The sequence below is a fragment of the Oryctolagus cuniculus genome, chromosome 8, assembly GCF_964237555.1.
Source record: "Oryctolagus cuniculus chromosome 8, mOryCun1.1, whole genome shotgun sequence".
NCBI classification, from domain to species: domain Eukaryota; kingdom Metazoa; phylum Chordata; class Mammalia; order Lagomorpha; family Leporidae; genus Oryctolagus; species Oryctolagus cuniculus.
Window position 1 is genome coordinate 110,032,788 of NC_091439.1, and position 17,368 is coordinate 110,050,155.

General features: G+C 54.4%; 1 protein-coding gene across 2 annotated transcripts in view; it reads left to right on the forward strand.

Annotated features, from left to right (window-relative positions):
• The first annotated feature begins 1,446 nt into the window (after nucleotides 1-1,446).
• CHIC2 (cysteine rich hydrophobic domain 2) overlaps nucleotides 1,447-17,368 on the forward strand; it is a 50,948-nt gene continuing 35,026 nt past the window's right edge. Inside the window, exon 1 of one of the 2 annotated variants that reach the window (XM_051835055.2) lies at nucleotides 1,447-1,585. In XM_051835055.2, the coding sequence (XP_051691015.1) occupies nucleotides 1,554-1,585 (32 nt within the window). In that variant the 5' untranslated portion in view covers nucleotides 1,447-1,553. Of the gene's footprint in view, nucleotides 1,899-17,368 lie in introns of both variants that reach the window. The other variant, XM_051835054.2, reaches the window with a different exon arrangement.

Consider the following 17,368-nt stretch of genomic DNA (forward strand, 5'->3'; position numbering starts at 1 on the left):
CTCCCCGGCTCCTGCCAAGAGGGAAATGCAGGTGTCTGAGTTGGAGTATGCGGCGTGGTGCTGGCGCAGCTGGAGTGAGACCACGCAGTGTCAGGTGGCCATGAAAGGTATCCCAGGTATTCCAGAAAGCGAGGAGCACGCCCACCCTCCTCGCTTCCCTTACAGGGTTCTTGGGGGGGGGGGACGGAATCTATCTATATATATTACACACACACACACACACACACACTCACACTCTATAAACACTGACAGCCTCATAGTGCAGACAGTGACTGGCAGAGCCGCTGAGCTGGGTGCGGCCTGACAAAGCAGTGCCCTCACCCCGTATCCACTGCGTGTCCTCATCCGAGAGCTTCCTGTGTGCTAAGCCAGGAACTGAGTATGCCAGCAGCCCAGTGGACACACACCCTGAGAACAGAGCGCCTGAGTGGCTCGGCCAGGGCCCCCCAGGCTGAGACTCAAAGCCAGGCCCCGGAACCCCCACTCCAGATTCCCGAGGGACCTCCTGGGTGCCAGCACTGGGCTGGCCAGGATGCCTGCTTGCCTTAACCGTGAGCTGCTGGCAGGAGGGGCGCTGTCATTCACACAGCCCGGCACTGGGCACACCCGGGGTCTTGGGCCAGCCGGGCCGTGCCCTCCATCACTGCCCAAAGGAGCCGGCTGGGCGCTTCTGGCCGACCGCACGGCCCTGCACGTGGGCCAGGACCCGGCAATGAACCCAGCACGACCCCTTCCCCCCACTGCCTGGCCCCTCCTCAGGAGCTCACCTGCCCCGGGCCGGCCGGGAGTGGACAGGGGACACAGGGACCCTCGGCTCTCCGGCCAGGACCCAGCCCTGAACCCAGCACGACCCCTTCCCCCCACTGCCTGGCCCCTCCTCAGGAGCCCACCCTGCTGGCTGGGAGTGGACAGGGGACACAGGCACCCTCGGCCGCAGCGCCCCGCCCTGGGCCCTCCGGCCAGGACCCTCTGGCAGCGGGGCTCCCCCGGGGTCCGCTCTGGCTGGGGAGGGGCGCAGGGGCTGCCTTTTTGAATCCTGTTTTGTTTCCGGGCACCACGACGCCGAGATTTCTTGTGAGAAACCCATCGGCAGTCGTCCGCCTCACGGACTGGACCACGCCGGAGGACAAAGGGCCGGGGCTGTGTTCCGGCAAAACCCGTGGCGAAGTGGACGGAAGCGCTCGTCCGCGCCACGCATCACAAAAAACCGCTCCCCTCGTCACGCGCGGAAGGGGCCCAGCGCGGGTCTCGCCGTCGACGACGAGCGGGCGCGAGGCCCGAGTGCTTCGCCGCGCCGGCCCCACGCTCGGCCGCTCCCGCGCCCCACGGGCCGAGGGCGGGGCCGCGCCGGCGGGGCCGCGCCGGCGGGAGCGCGCGGCCCACGGCGCGGCGCGGAGGGCGGCGGCCGAGAGCGCGCGCGCCGGCCCACGCCCGCGCTCCCGGGAAGTCTCGCGATGCGCGGCCGGCTGCTCCCGCTGCGGGCGGCTCGGGCTGTTGCTGTGGTTGCCTGAGTTGCGGCGGCGGCGCCGGTGGAGGTGGCGGCGGCCGGGCGGATGTTGACACTGTGTTGTTGTTGCTGCGGACGGTAATGGCGGCGGCGGCCCGGACCCCTTCCCGTGTGTAGCCGGCGCCGACACAGCCGGGCGCGAACTCCGCGGCCTCTGGGCCGGCGGCGGCGGCGGCGGCGGCGACTCCCCTCAGCCCCCACCGCCGGGCCGCCCGCAGCGGGCGCCGGCCCCGGAGTCAGGCCCCCCTGGGCGGGGGGCGCGGAAGCGCAGGATGGCGGATTTCGACGAGATCTACGAGGAGGAGGAGGACGAGGAGCGGGCCCTGGAGGAGCAGCTGCTCAAGTACTCGCCGGACCCGGTGGTGGTCCGCGGCTCCGGTCACGTCACCGTGTAAGGCCCGAGGGGGCGGCGCGGCCGGCCCGGGGCCCGGGGAGGGGCGCGCGACCAGGAAGTGAGGGCTGGCCGGGTGTGGGCCGGCCGAGGGCGAGGAGCGGGGCCGGGCGCTGCCCTCCGTGCCCGCAGGCCCCGCCGAGAGGCCTGGGCCAGGTGCGGGGTCCCCGCAGGCGAGGCTGTTCTCGGGGTCGGGGCGGGGGTGGGTGGGGGCCTGCGCCTCGGGGAGGAAGTGCGGGTGCCTGGGTGCCTGGGAGCCTGCGCGCCCGGTGACACGGCCGGAGGCCGGGTGCGGGCCCTGGGAGACCCCGGGGTCCGCGCTGCGCGTGTGCGTGTCGCACCCGCGCCCGGCCGGCGTCGTGTCGGATGTCGGAGTACCCAGCGAAGAGCAGCAGGATCGCGCGTGTTCGCGATGCACTTTGCAGGCATCTGCGCGGGGTCACCCGGTGCGGGCGAGCCGAGAGTTCCTGGCCCCCGGGGCGTGCACCCCGCGCCGGGGTCTGCGTTTGCTGAGTCCCGTGAGCGCTGCCGTCGACGCTGGAAGTCCGGAACGAGAGGGCTTTCCGAAAGGTCGTGGCTGATAAGGGAATGTGGAGCCTGGAACCGAATCCTGCGCCAGCCGGAAGCAGGAAGTCGGGAGTTTGGTGCAACTTGGAGCGGCCCGCTCTGTCGGGGAGGTCAGGGAGCGGCTGCCCCTGACCGGGGCGAGACGGCCCGCAGCAGCCTCCCTGTGTCCGGCTGGAAGGTGCGTGGGCCGTGCCCTGGAGGACTTAGGAGCCCGCGCTTCTCCACGCCTGAGCCCGCAGCCACGTTGCCGAGCGCCGGGCAGCTGAGTAAGGCGCTGGATCCTGGAGCACCTGGCGGGTTAGGTCCAGGTGACGCGGGTGGCGCTGTCCCCGCGGGTTTCACTGTCGTCACCCGCCCAGGTGGGGATGCCGTCGGATCTCGCCGAGGTGAAGCAGCAGCGGCCATCGCTGGCTGTCAGGCTCGGAACCTGTGGTCTAGTTTGACTCCTAGGGCCTTTCGCACTGTCCTGAACCCAAGAGTGTAGGAGTGCTGCGACAGGGATTCCCAGGCTGCCCACGCGTTCCTGCAGGTGTGTGGCACAGCAGGGTCTCCTGCCCGAGTGCAGGGGAGTCCCAGCTGCCTCCCCCCCCCCCCCCCCCCAGCTCCCAGCCTGGGAAAGCGGCAGAGGATGACCCACCCGCCTGGGAGACCTGGATAGACTTCCAGGTCCCTGGGCTCCGCCTCGCCCTCCTCCCGCCATTGAGGCCATTCAGGGAGTGAGCCAGTGGATGGAAGGTCTCTCTCTCTCTCTCTCTCTCTGCCTCTCTGCCTCTCAAATAAACAAACGTTTAAAAAGTCGGCAGGATTTTGTTTAGTAAGGTGCAGGTGTGGTTGTAATGTTTGTTCCCGTCTAAGGAGAAGGAAGGCTGAGCACCCCGTGGGCGAGCAGTGAACTTGACTGTAGTTGGCTGCTTAGTGAGGTTACAGGTAGAGAAGAACTGTCACTCAAGGTTTCCAACTCAGATGCCCTTAGAAGAAGCTGGGGAGCTTTGGAGACCTACTCAGGCCTTGGCCGCGGTTGAAGACCAGGTGTGTTAGGGTCCCAGCAGAACGCCACGCGCCGGTCTCAGGTGGGACCGCATTGAAAGCGCCGTTGTGGATGTCCGGCGCTCTGCCTCCGGTCGACACCACGCCTGTCTGCCCTGGACTGCGTGTCTGGGCTTTCCTCAGCCACCCCCCACCCCAGCCACCTTGGTTCCAGGCTCTGGGGGGTCTCTGCCCACCTCCCCCCACCTTTTTTTTTTTTAATTAGTGTATATAAATGTTTTTGTAGAAACTTGAATCTGTTCTTGTCTTTGTTTGAAAGGTAGAGACAATGATCTCCCATCTGCTAGTTCACTCCCCAGATGCCACCAATAGCCAGAGCCCGGCTGGGCTGAGCTGAAGCCAGGAGCTGGGGCCTCACTCTGAGGTTTGCTCATGGGTGGCAGGGACCCAGGTACCTGAGCCATCACCTGCCACCTCCCAGGGTGTGCGTTACCAGGGAGCTGGAACGGGCAGAACTGGCATTCGAACGCAGGCGCACTGGAGGGATGGCACGTGTCCCAGTGGGGTCCTAACTGCTGTGGGAAACACCCGCCCTGCCTCTGCTGCTGCTTGAGCCAGTTACCTCTGCCTCTTCCATCAGAGGGGGACGTCGCGGTCTCCCCTTTTAAAACGCTTCCTGGCATTTTTATTGTTTGAAAGGCAGAGCCAGAGAGCAGGCTGTCCGTCTTCCATCTGCTGTTTCTCTCCCCGGCGCCCACCATAACCAAGGATGGGCCAGACAGAAACGGGAGCTGGGGGCTCAGCCGGGGTCTCCCACGTGGCCCTCAGCCGTCCCTGGCTGCCTCCCAGGATGGGCACTGTCCGGAAGCAGGACTAGGAGGTGTGCGGGGCTGCAGCCTTGCCGCACGCTTGCCCTGCAGTGTGCCTGTGGAGAGTGAGGATTAACCTAGACAGCAGGGCAGGGGTCCGTCACAGGTGCCTGCGTGCTCAGGAGCCTTTGTTAGCTTCCTCAGAAGGAGTTCGCACTTGGAGGAACAGGTAGGAAACACGGTACTAAAACATCAACACTGCCGTCCAGACTTCAGAGCGATTCGCTTCAGTTTTATTTTTCTGTTTCTTTTTTAAAGTTTATTTATTTGAAAGGCAGTGAGCAACAGAGAGAGAGATCTTCTGTTCTCTGGTTCTCTCCCTAATGCCCACGCAGCCAGGAGCCACGAGCTCCTTCTGGGTCTCCCATGTGGGTTGCGGGAACTCATGCACTTGGGCCATCATCTGCTGCCTCCCAGGTGCTGGATCGGAAGCCCAGGCGGAATTCCCCCCAGGCACTCTGATGTGGGACATGGGCTTCCCAAGCGGGGCCTCAGCCTCTGCTCCCTGTTTTTCCATTACTCAGTAACTTGGGCCAATGCTGTGGGCGAGTGGTGGGTAAACCCGCAGCCTGCAGCGTCCGCGTCCCATATGGGCGCCAGTTTGAGTCTTGTCTGTGCCACTTCTGATCCAGCTCTCTGCTGTGGCCTGGGAAAGCAGCGGAGATGGCCCAAGGGCTCGGGCCCCTGCACCCACATGGGAGACCCGGATGAAGTACCGGACTCCTGGCTCCGGCTTGGCCCAGCCGTGGTCATTAGGGCCATTTGTGGAGTGAACTGTGGATGGAAGATCGTTTCTCTTTCTCTGTAACTCTGCCTTTCAAACAAATAAATAAATCTTAAACAACCAGAAAAGACAACTGGCATGTGTTTACATTACTGTGTGAAGTATTTTGGTGAGAATAAGGATCTTTTTCTATTGAAAACTCAGCCTGTTCTATGGTGACCTAGATAGGAATAGCAATAGTAGTATGAAGCTTTTTTTTTTTTTTTTTACCTGACTGTCAGTGTAATTCTGAGGCGTAACTGTGCCAGTTAGCACCTGTGAGGCTTTCTTAGCTGGGTGCTTATGTGTTACTGTAGCTCTAGCACGGTAGGTGTTTCGCCTGTAAATGGAAGTTATTAAAACAGCTGTAGGCAGATTGGCTAAGCTTATCACTGCTTCCCCCCGATTGGCCGAGCTTATCACTGCTTCCCCCCGATTGGCCAAGCTCATCACTGCTTCCCCCCGATTGGCTAAGCTTATCACTGCTTCCCCCCGATTGGCTAAGCTTATCACTGCTTCCCCCCGATTGGCCGAGCTTATCACTGCTTCCCCCCGATTGGCCAAGCTCATCACTGCTTCCCCCCGATTGGCCAAGCTCATCACTGCTTCCCCCCGATTGGCTAAGCTTATCACTGCTTCCCCCTGCCTTTTTTTTTTTTTTTTTTCCGCTAAGTATCTGAGCAGAGCAGAGCAGTCTCCTATTACCAGTTTAAAGTAAATATAGTCTAAGTGGGATCATCTCTAATGCAGATCAGTCTAGAGGCTATAAATCAATCCACATGTTTTTTCACAGATTTAACTTTTGGCCTTTGTGTTTGCATATTTCTACCTTTTCTCTCCTTTTGTGTATTATAATATTCTTTTACTTTTGCAATCATTGTACTATGGTATCAGCATGTCATTGTGGTGATGTGAGCATATAAGTTGCCTTCCATTTTCTACACAGGCAGGTCTAGAGTAGTTTTGGAATTACTGTATTTTATCAGATTTTGGGAACTATGTATAACCTGGCCAATTTACCTAAACAAATTCTGCTTTTCTAAAAAAACATATTTTAAAATTTTCCATTGGCACATAGAGATAGTACATGTTTAGGGGGTACAGAGTGACGTTTCAATACATGATCTTCAGATCAGGGTAGCTGTTACACTCACCACCTCAGGTTCGTGTCGTTGCCGAAGTGCGAGCTAAAGCGGTTTTCAGTACAGTGTTTGCACACTGACCCCAAGCCAGGCTGGCGCCGTGCACTTGGATCGTAATCAGTATTCTTTCTTACATTCTCCTGGGTGAGTGCGGTGTTCTCCTCCATGATAGAGTCCTGGGCGGCACATGGGGAAGTCTTAGGGAGAGGCACGTTTTGGGGAAGAGGGCATTGGAAGGAAGGGAGGCAGCGATAATTTCCTATCATGGTATAGTGTTTACGTACATCTTAGATAAAAGGCTTGAGCTCATAATTAAAAATCGGTTGCCTTTTGTGTGTATGTGGTGACTTCATACTCTGTGATGAAGATGAGGAACAAGTAAGTGACTGACTTCTTAGGTGGTTCTGACCAGAGTGGATCGTGTCTGTGAGTTACGGAGTTCTTTCTCCCTCAGAATAAATCTGTGCGAAGTATATGGATCTTCTGTTAGAGACTTCAACTCTTCACGGCGGTGATGGCTGAGAGCTGTGTCCATCTGAAAAAGGGACTTGGAAGCCGCTTCAGGCCCGGGTTCCCAGCTCATTCAGCCTTGTAGGTGACACCATTCGCTCCCCGCTCCCTTCCTCCCGTCCTGTATCAGTCACACTGCAGGCCCCGGAGCATTTGCTGGCTCTGCTTCTGGGTAAGCCCCATGAAGCCAGCTCGCTTTCTGAGGTTTGTTTCTAATGTCATCCTCTTCCGGGGTCACTGAATGACCCCGACTTCGTGAGCTTTCTGTTGAGGCATCTCTTTTTATTTATTTATTTTTAACCCTCTCCACAAATAATTCCTCCTCCTTCGGCACCAGCTTTTGTCAGTGCCTGTGGGGTACCACTGTTTGCTGGTCTTTATCTCAGGTATTGTGTGGAAAATGGAGGATTTAGGAATATGACTTGAAACAGAGTTTGGAAACTACTTTGGGGTACAGTAGGATCTTTAGATAATCGTCGTAAAAACACATTAATGTTAATCTTTCAAATGATAGTTACAAAACAAAAAGTATTCGTATCTCAGGATTACTACTAGGTTTGGAGGTTAGAAATAAGAGACTTTGAACATGACTTGTCCAAATTACAGAATCACTTCAATTAAACAATTTTTTTAAGGCTTATTTGCTTCAAAGGCAGAGCAACGGGGTGGGTGGGGGAGTTATATCTCCCATCTCCTGGTTCATTCCCCAAATGGCCACAACGGCCAGGGCTGGGCCAGGCGCTTCTTCCATCTCTCTAATATGGGTGGCAGGGGCCCAAGCACTTGGGTCAAATTCCGCTGCTTTCCCAGTCAGGGAGCTGAATTGGATGTGGCACAGCCAGGACTCGAACTAGCGCCCATATGGAAGGCTGGTGTCCTGGCCACAGCTGTGCCTGCTACGCCCAGCGCAGCGCCGGCCCCTTGCTCCCATTCTTCACTTTGTAAGATTAAACTTCGCTTAGAGATTTTCAGAGACCTTGTTGGTGCTCTCACAGACTGCAGGTTCTTTGTGAGGGCAGGGGTTTGTGTGTCTGTTTCTCCACCGTTCAGGACAGCATCCGCGGTACTCCAGACCCTGAGTACTCTGAGTGGGTTGCATCCACCTTTGCCTCTTGTCAGAGTAATAGAAGAATCCGTGTTCTTTGCTTTCTGTAGCTCCAGCTGACAGCCAACAGTATTGTATAATAGAACTCTTACCACACCGGACAGCCAAATGTCTCTCTTTTTTTAAATGATAATGTGAGGAAATTGTTAAATTCAGGTAGACCTTATTTTCATAGAAAATTTTCTTATTAAAATTAGAGAGAAATTAATTAGTAAGTGTAACTTTGAACTTTAGTACCATGTAGAAAAAAATGCTAAGTGTTGACCAGCTACTGAAACAAACTTCTTAATAGGTAAGCTTTCTTGTGGAAATGAAAGGAAATGGTAATAAACTTAGGTTTCAGTATTTTACTTTATTTGAATTTGAAAATTTACATGTTGCTTCAGTTCAAAAAATTCATTGTTGGATTTGTACCTACCAAGAGATGTGAAATTGCACTTAAAATGGTATGTGATTAGCCAGATGGAATGTAGGAACTACATGGTGAAGAGTAAGTTACATGTAATTCTTTTTCATGAAAAAGAATAAAGCAAATATACGGCTTGCTTTATTCTAAATAACAACATTCCTTTAAATACTCGAAAGAATGAACTTTTAATTTGAGAGCTACCCTTGAATTCCAGCTGGAGTTTATACTGTGAACAGGTTAAAGGCCCAGTGTGTTGGACTGTCTGTATACTCAGAATCTTTTAAGTCTCTGCAGTAGGGATGTCTGACTTAGATTGCTGATCTACTCTAAGGATATTTAAGATTTCATCCTCAAAATCAAGCTTTACATAACAACATGTAGCAACAGATACTCTAAGTCTTCTGTGTGAACCTTTTGGTGACTTTCCACCTGCCCAGAACATTTAAGAGTCTAGGAAAGTTTATTTCTAATAAAAATGAGACCTGTGTGGGAAGTGATGGATGATGCTGCGGAAGGAATGCGGTCTTTTAAAGAATTCTTGCGTATTTGGAAGATGGACCTGCTGGTTTACTCACCAGATACCTCCAGCTTCAGGACGGGGCAGGCTGAAGCCAGGAGCTCAGGTGTCTCCCGCGTGGGCGGTAGGGCCCAGCACGTCCCACCGCTGCTGCCTCCTGGAGGAGCTGGGAGTGGGCCAGGGTTGATGTGGGTGTTGGCGTCCCGGGTGGAGTCTCACCTGCGGCCTGTCCCGCAGTGTGGTTTGGGTGTTGAGCAGACTGAGTGCAGTTCTTCGACGTTCGTGGTCAGGCACATTCACCTTTCTGAACCTCCGTTTTCTTGCCTGCAGAGGGGAGAGTACCGACCTTGTAGAGATGAGAAATAGTTTATCAACAGGCCGTCCTCAGGTTATGACTTAGCGCACATGTTGACGTTTTCTCTCTTGGTTAATCTTTCCCTTTCTGTTGGGGGTCAATCTAAAATGTGACATATACTGCCTTAAAGCAGATCCTAAGCGTAAGTCACCCTCACCTACTTAGCTAAAGGAATCTTCGGAATCAGAAGCAGTTATCAGGTGGGTGTAGTGATGTCTTAGAGGCCTTGCGTGTGTTGGATTTTGAGCATCTTCTGCAAGTGTCTAGTTCTTTACCTGTCACACGTGTGGGGTGTTGCTTTCTGTTTATCATCTCCCTCTCCTCCGTCAGACTGCTTGGAAATGCAGCAAGCAGCCGTTGAGAACTCCGTGCAGTGAGCTTCTTTCTGAGGGCTGAATGTAATACAGATGCCTGAAATTTAGTAGTTAGATTTTTACAGCATTTATCTTGCTTACTCTTTTTTTTTTTTTGCTGAATCCTTGACTGTCAGCTGTCTTATTAGGTTTCCTAATAAATAATAGCCAAAGTGTCAGTTCTCTTTCCTTCCTGTGCGTCCTGATGACAGCCAAGGGTTTACAGTAAAACGCCTCTTACGCTGGGTATTAGGAGCCTCTGGGTGTGCATTGTGAATGAAGTGCAGGGAGTTCCTGCCCCCTTGGAGTTTACAGCTAACAGACTTGTTGTGGGTGGGCGCGTGGGCTAGCAGTCAAATGGACACGTGGGCTGCTGCGTCACGTGGTCAGAGTGCCGGCTTGAGTCCTGGCTCCTCCGCTTCCAGCACAGCTCCCTGCTCCGGTGCGGCCGGGGAGCAGTGCTGATGGCCCAAGGGGCCGGGTTCTGGCCACCGCGTGGAGAACCGGATTGAGTGCCTAGCTGCTGGCTTCAGCCTGGCCCGGCCCTTGCTGTAGTGGGCATCTGGGGAGTGAACCAGTGGATGGAAGGTGGATCTCTGTCTTTCTGCCTTTCAGGTAAAAATGAAAATAAATAAATGGCAGATCTTTAAAGGTGGTCAGATGGTGTCTGCGCAAACCGTGAAGGAAGCCCGTAGGGTGGCGAGTGCGGGAGCGGCGTGACGCGGAGGCTCCCTGGGAGGAAGGTGACATTTAGGAGGGATGGAAGAGGCCCGTGGAGAGCCCGCCCGGCCTGGAGAGCAGCAGGTGCCAGGACCCTGAGCCAAAGCAAGCTTGGCTCGAGCGCTGTGAACAGGGGTCAGTGCCTTGAAACGGGCTTAGGGCGCTCAGTGGGGCCAGGAGGGATGGTACGGGGTTCCAGTGACGTGCAGGCTGACTGCAGCCGTCTAGATGGGACGTGTTCGTGGCCCGTGCTGCTGTGCTGGGCTTCAGATAAAGGAGGTATTTTAGTTCTGGGCGTAAACAGAGATTTCAAAACTTTCCCATGAGGCATGGAAAAACACGGCCATGACTGCTTTTGCTATCTGCTCCCCTCCCCCGGTTGTTGTGTCAGTGTGTAGTTTGTGTTTTGTTTTGGCTTGGTGGAGGGTGAGTTCAAAGAACTGTGGCTGCCCTTGCTCTTGCCTGGGGAGCTGGCTGATGACTTTGCCTCCACTTCCTCCGCTTCCTGTTGTGCCCTAGAGTGCAGAGGGGTTTTCCTACAAGGTCACAGGTTCTGCAGGGAGCACCTTGGTCAAGCAGTGACACTGAGCTCCAGGATGTGCGGGGCTCCCGAGCAAGACCCCGCACTTAGAGCTGAATGGGATCCACAGCGCTGGGATGTCCTCCCAAGCGCCCTGGGCCCTGTTCTGTTTTCTTAGGCTCTTCCTGTGCCAGCTTCTCCTAAGTGAAATTCGCTCAGGGCAGACTTGGTTGACCTTTGGGGTGACCTACTTTTGTTTATTTGGTAAGAACTGAATATATATATGTGTGTGTGTGTATATATATATATATATATATATGAGGGTACTTCAAAAAGGTTTTGGGAAAATGCAGTTGAAAGATAAGTGTAATTTTGTGCAAAAACTGTTGAAATCTGTGTGTAGCTTTTTCCTGATAACGCGGCCTCTGAGCGCCTCGTGTCAGCCTTTGATCTTGCCTTGCAGCTCTGATGTCTTGGTCAGTCAGTGCAGCAGGCGCCGTGTGCCTGCCCAAGCCCTCCACCTCTCCTGTTTGGTTATGTTACTTGAAACTGGTATTTTTGGTAGTCTGCAGTATAAACCAGTTCGTTTATTTTTCTTAAATGACCATAATTGAACACCTAGCTTTGCTCATAATATTTATGGGATGGGTGTTGTGGCACAGCTGGTTAAGCCACATCAAGGGAGCCCTGCATCCCATGTTGGAGTACCAGGTCAGGTTCTGGCTCTTGTATTTCCTGTATGACTCCCTCGTAGTATGCCCGGGGAGCGGTGCATGATGAGACAGGTGCTTGAGTTCCTGCCACCCACGTGGGAGACCCAGATGGAGCTCCTGGTTCCTGCCTTCAGCCTGCCCAGCCTCAACTATTGGTGACCATTTGGGGAGTAAATGAGTAGTTAGAACATATTCATTCTTTCCAATAAATGAGTCTCTCTCTCTTTTTTAAGATTTTATTTATTTATTTGAAAGAGATATGGAGAGCAGAGGAGGGACACAGCGATCTTTCATCTGCTGGTCACTTCCCAAGTGGCCGTAATGACGGGCTGGGGCAGGCTGAAGCTGGGAACTAGGAGCTTCATCCAGTTCTCCCACGTGGGTGCAGGGGCTCAATCACATGGGCCGTCCTCTGCTGCTTTTCTCAGGCACCTTAGCAGAGGGCTGGATTGGAAGTGGAGCAGCCAGGACTCGAACCAGTGCCCATACGGGAGGCTGGCGCTGCAAGTGGTGGACTTGACCTGCTACGCCACAATGCCAGCCCCGAATAAATAAATCTTTAATATATAAAAGATTTATGTAACTATGAAGAAGATTCTAAAATATGTATAAATACCAAATTCTTTCTTCCTTAGACTGGTATTTGTGTTAGAGCAAATGAATTAGTACCATGAATTTTAGTTAGTATACATGTATACAACATTCCCTGATGAAAACTGCATATGTAATTGTCCTAATTGAAAATATCTTAATGATTGAAAATTGGAAAAGTTTAATGGTAAGATATCATAGGACTGTGTAGTGTAGAGGTTTGTAATAGAGTGAATTTAACACAGATTTAAACAGCTAAGTCTGATTTCACTATTTTCAGGAAGGAGATTGTACTTTCACAGAACTGGATAAATTCAAATACTGTTCAGAATGGGGTCCCACAGCTAAAATGTTTGGAGTTGCTCCGAGACCCAGCCGTGGCTCCAGTCCAGGGGCGCTGAGAGTCCGCGTCCAGGTCTCTGGCTCCCTGAGCAGCCCTGCCAGTCATGTGTGTTGAAGCGGCCAGGTACACGTGACGCTCAGCGTTAGGGACCGTGCTGCCGCCTGTGGCACCCGCGCAGCCCGTGTGCTCATTCTGAGTCGGGAATTTCTGGTTTATGCGCTCGTAGGCCTTGTCCTGCAGATTCGTGCAGGCTGAGTGCCTCAATCCAGAATGTCCAAGACGGAAGTCCCAGTCGCCCCCTCACGGCATTGTCCTGTGGGTTTGGACCAACACCTTCTGCTGCGTCCTTGCTGTCTCTGTTTCTCTTTCCCTGCGTTTGTTCTTTCAAGAAATGCATCGACTCTGACTTCCGAAGCCCACCGGTTTTTGCCAGTCCACTGCTGGAGCGAGTGCCTCTGTTCTCTGGCTCCACCTGACGACCTTCTCGTCCCCGTCTCCGCCCTGGCTTCTCTCTCTTTCGCGTTCTGGCACGCCTGCTATAGTGGTTCTGTTAGAACACTGGTCATGTTTCTTTTCCGCACCGTCTCCTGGCTTTGAGACCCTTCCCTGACTTCTCCTGGCCCCGAGTGGCCCGGGCATGCTGCTGGCCTAGGCTTCGTTCCAGTGGTTCTGCCCAGCCATCCAGGGCATGGCCAGCTCCGGTATCTTGTTAACGAATCTTACCCTGCTCCTTGTTTAAAATTACAACTCATCCGCCTCCTGCTGACTCTGAGCAGCCTGTTGTCTTTGTTCGTAGAGCTTCCTCTGGCAGACGTTGAGATGAATGAGACTTTAGTCAGAGTACAATCTTTTGACAGCCTTGTTTTAAAGGGAAAAGTTCTCAATAACTTATTTTTTTTTACAAGAATGGAAATTTTAAAGCTTTAATCATCTCTCTCTCTTCCCCCAACCTGTCCCTCTCTCTTTACTGTGTCATTCTGCCTTCCAAATAAGTAAATACATCTTTTTTTTTTTTTTTTAAAGACCCAGGAAACCTTGCTAATTTTTTTTTTTCTTAAAAACTCTGGGACTGGCCGGCGCCGTGGCTCACTAGGCTAATCCTCCGCCTAGCGGCGCCGGCACACCGGGTTCTAGTCCCGGTCGGGGCGCCGGATTCTGTCCCGGTTGCCCCTCTTCCAGGCCAGCTCTCTGCTGTGGCCAAGGAGTGCAGTGGAGGATGGCCCAAGTGCTTGGGTCCTGCACCCCATGGGAGACCAGGAGAAGCACCTGGCTCCTGGCTCCTGCCATTGGATCAGCGCGGTGCGCCGGCCGCAGCGCGCTGGCCGCGGCGGCCATTGGAGGGTGAACCAACGGCAAAGGAAGACCTTTCTCTCTGTCTCTCTCTCACTGTCCACTCTGCCTGTCAAAAAAAAAAAAAAAAAAAAAAAAAAAACCTCTGGGACTGCGTTTGGCATCCCCACAGCCCTGAGATCAGTTGCCACATCTGAGGCCAGTAGGACAGGCGGGGGGACCTGCTCTGCCAAGGTGCTGTCTGGACCAGGCTCAGAGCCCAGGCGTGCTGTTCGCGCATGGTGTGGGCCTTCCAGTCCCACCACAGGAGCCTCTCTTAGCTGCCTGGGTGCCTGGACAAGCGCGTGCCCGCCTCAGCTGCGAACCCCTGCGTGTCACCTGGCGCGTGCCCGCCTCAGCTGCGAACCCCTGCGTGTCACCTGGCGCGTGCCCGCCTCAGCTGCGAACCCCTGCGTGTCACCTAGCGCGTGCCCGCCTCAGCTGCGAACCCCTGCGTGTCACCTGGCGCGTGCCCGCCTCAGCTGCGAACCCCTGCGTGTCACCTGGCGCGTGCCCGCCTCAGCTGCGAACCCCTGCGTGTCACCTAGCGCGTGCCCAACTCAGCTGTGAACCCCTGCGTGTCACCTGGCGCGTGCCCGCCTCAGCTGTGAACCCCTGCGTGTCACCTGGCATGTGCCCGCCTCAGCTGCGAACCCCTGCGTGTCACCTAGCGAGTGCCCGCCTCAGCTGCGAACCCCTGCGTGTCACCTGGCGTGTGCCCGCCTCAGCTGTGAACCCCTGCGTGTCACCTGGCATGTGCCCGCCTCAGCTGCAAACCCCTGCGTGTCACCTAGCGCGTGCCCGCCTCAGCTGCGAACCCCTGCGTGTCACCTAGCGCGTGCCCGCCTCAGCTGTGAACCCCTGCGTGTCACCTGGCGCGTGCCCGCCTCAGCTGTGAACCCCTGCGTGTCACCTGGCATGTGCCCGCCTCAGCTGCGAACCCCTGCGTGTCACCTAGCGAGTGCCCGCCTCAGCTGCGAACCCCTGCGTGTCACCTGGCATGTGCCCGCCTCAGCTGCAAACCCCTGCGTGTCACCTAGCGCGTGCCCGCCTCAGCTGCGAACCCCTGCGTGTCACCTGGCGCGTGCCCGCCTCAGCTGCGAACCCCTGCGTGTCACCTGGCGCGTGCCCGCCTCAGCTGCGAACCCCTGCGTGTCACCTAGCGCGTGCCCAACTCAGCTGTGAACCCCTGCGTGTCACCTAGCGCGTGCCCGCCTCAGCTGTGAACCCCTGCGTGTCACCTAGCGCGTGCCCAACTCAGCTGCGAACCCCTGCGTGTCACCTAGCGCGTGCCCGCCTCAGCTGCGAACCCCTGTGTGTCACCTGGCGCGTGCCCAACTCAGCTGCGAACCCCTGCGTGTCACCTAGCGAGTGCCCGCCTCAGCTGTGAACCCCTGCGTGTCACCTAGCATGTGCCCGCCTCAGCTGCGAACCCCTGCGTGTCACCTAGCGAGTGCCCGCCTCAGCTGCGAACCCCTGCGTGTCACCTAGCGCGTGCCCAACTCAGCTGTGAACCCCTGCGTGTCACCTGGCGCGTGCCCGCCTCAGCTGCGAACCCCTGCGTGTCACTTAGCGCGTGCCCAACTCAGCTGTGACCCCCTGCATGTCACCTAGCGCGTGCCCCCCTCAGCTGTGAACCCCTGCGTGTCACCTAGCATGTGCCCGCCTCAGCTGCAAACCCCTGCGTGTCACCTGGCATGTGCCCGCCTCAGCTGTGAACCCCTGTGTGTCACCTAGCGCGTGCCTGCCTCAGCTGTGAACCCCTGCGTGTCACCTAGCGCGTGCCTGCCTCAGCTGTGAACCCCTGCGTGTCACCTAGCATGTGCCTGCCTCAGCTGCGAACCCCTGCGTGTCACCTGGCGCGTGCCCGCCTCAGCTGCGAACCCCTGCGTGTCACCTGGCGTGTGCCCACCTCAGCTGTGAACCCCTGCGTGTCACCTGGCTTTCTTGAACCCGGTACTGCTATTGTGCATACTGTTTGCCCATGCCACCTCTTGACTTTGGTCGACAAAAAGTTGGGAAGTTTTTGTAGTTAGCATTAGCTAGTTTTATCGTTGGCTGTTTTATTTGCTGGGCTGTTTGACCAAGATTTGTGGAAACTGTTGAGATCTGGACATTCTTGGGTTTATCATGTTCTCTGTACTGGGTTTCAAGTGATAATATTGCCCAGTGGACCAGGAAGGTGAGCACCAAGGTCACAACAGTAAGCTCCGTAAGCAGACGGAGCTTACGGTTACATATGACTTAAACGAGTTTGGTGGTGTTGTGACCCCTGGTGTAGGGGGCTGAGGCTCAGACGGGATTCTAGGTACTAGGCTGTGTCAAGATTTTCTAATCCAGCCAGTTGTCTATTTGCTAATTATTTATTTATTATTTGGTTGAAGGTGTGTGTGTGTGTGTGTGTGTGTGTGTTTGTGTGTGTGTGTGTGTGTTTCCTTAAGGCAGAGCAGCAGGGAGAGACACAGAGAGATCTTCCATCTGCTGGTTCATTCCCCAAATGGCTGCAATGGCCAGATCTGGGCCAGGCAGGAGCCAGGAGCCAGGAGCTCCATCTGGGTCTCTGTTGTGGGTGACAGGGGCCCAGGTTGCCTTCAGCAGGCTCATTAGCAGGGAGCTGGATCGGAAGCCGAGCAGACAGAACTGGATGCCAGTCTCAGAGTGGTGGCTTAACCTGCTGCACCATGTGCCAGCCCCACTTATTTCATTGAACCGCAATAACAAAATCGTATGTTCTCTACAGATTATTCACCAACACAAGCATTGTAACAAACTTTTTTTTCTTTTCTCTTTTTGATTTTGGGTACAAGTCTAAAAACCTTAAAAACAGATTTTTCCCCCTAGATCTCATGAGAAAACTTTAACATTTGTTGTATATTAATATTAATTTTAGAATTTCTGAGACCAGTGTTGTGGCATAGCAGGTAAGGTTGCTGCCTGCAATGATGCTGGCATCCCATATGGGTGCCAGTTCAAGTCCTAGCTTCTCCATTTCTGATCCAGTTTCCTGCTAACGGCCTGGGAAAAGTAGCAGAGGATGGCCCGGGTGTTTGGGCCCCTGCCACCCATGTTGGAGATCTGGATGAATCTTGTGGCTCCTGCTTTGGCCTGGCCCAGCTCTGACCATTGTGGCCATCTGGGGAGTGAACCAGTTGATAGAGGATCTCTATCTGCCTTTCAAAAAAATAAATGTTTAAAAATTTTTGGGATTTCTGTTTATAAAATTTTTCCTCCCAATTTTCAGATATCTTCCTAATTTAGGAGGTTGTAGTTCAGGTGGGTAGACGTTTTCTGTTTTTACCGAGAAAGCTGTGAGGTTCAGGAGAGGGAAGCTCTCCCTTTGTTAGCCATGAGACTCTTAAGTGACTTCTCAGACATCACTTTCTTCTTCTGTAGAGTAAATTGTTTGGACTAAATGATACTTACAGACGCTTATGATTCTCGAATTCTGAGATTCTACTGTTTCAGAATTAGGGACCAGCTTCTCCCCTTTAATTTCTAAGTTCTTTATGATGTACTTTATGCATAAGTATAAAGTATCCTTAAAATATAGACTAAAAATGTATGTGAAAACCTGTAGAATTATCTCTAAGTCCAGACATGTCATCTGCACATGTATTTCCTTAGGCTAGCTTAAAAATATAAACAAAACCCCTTTAATCATCTTTTTTTTTCTTCAG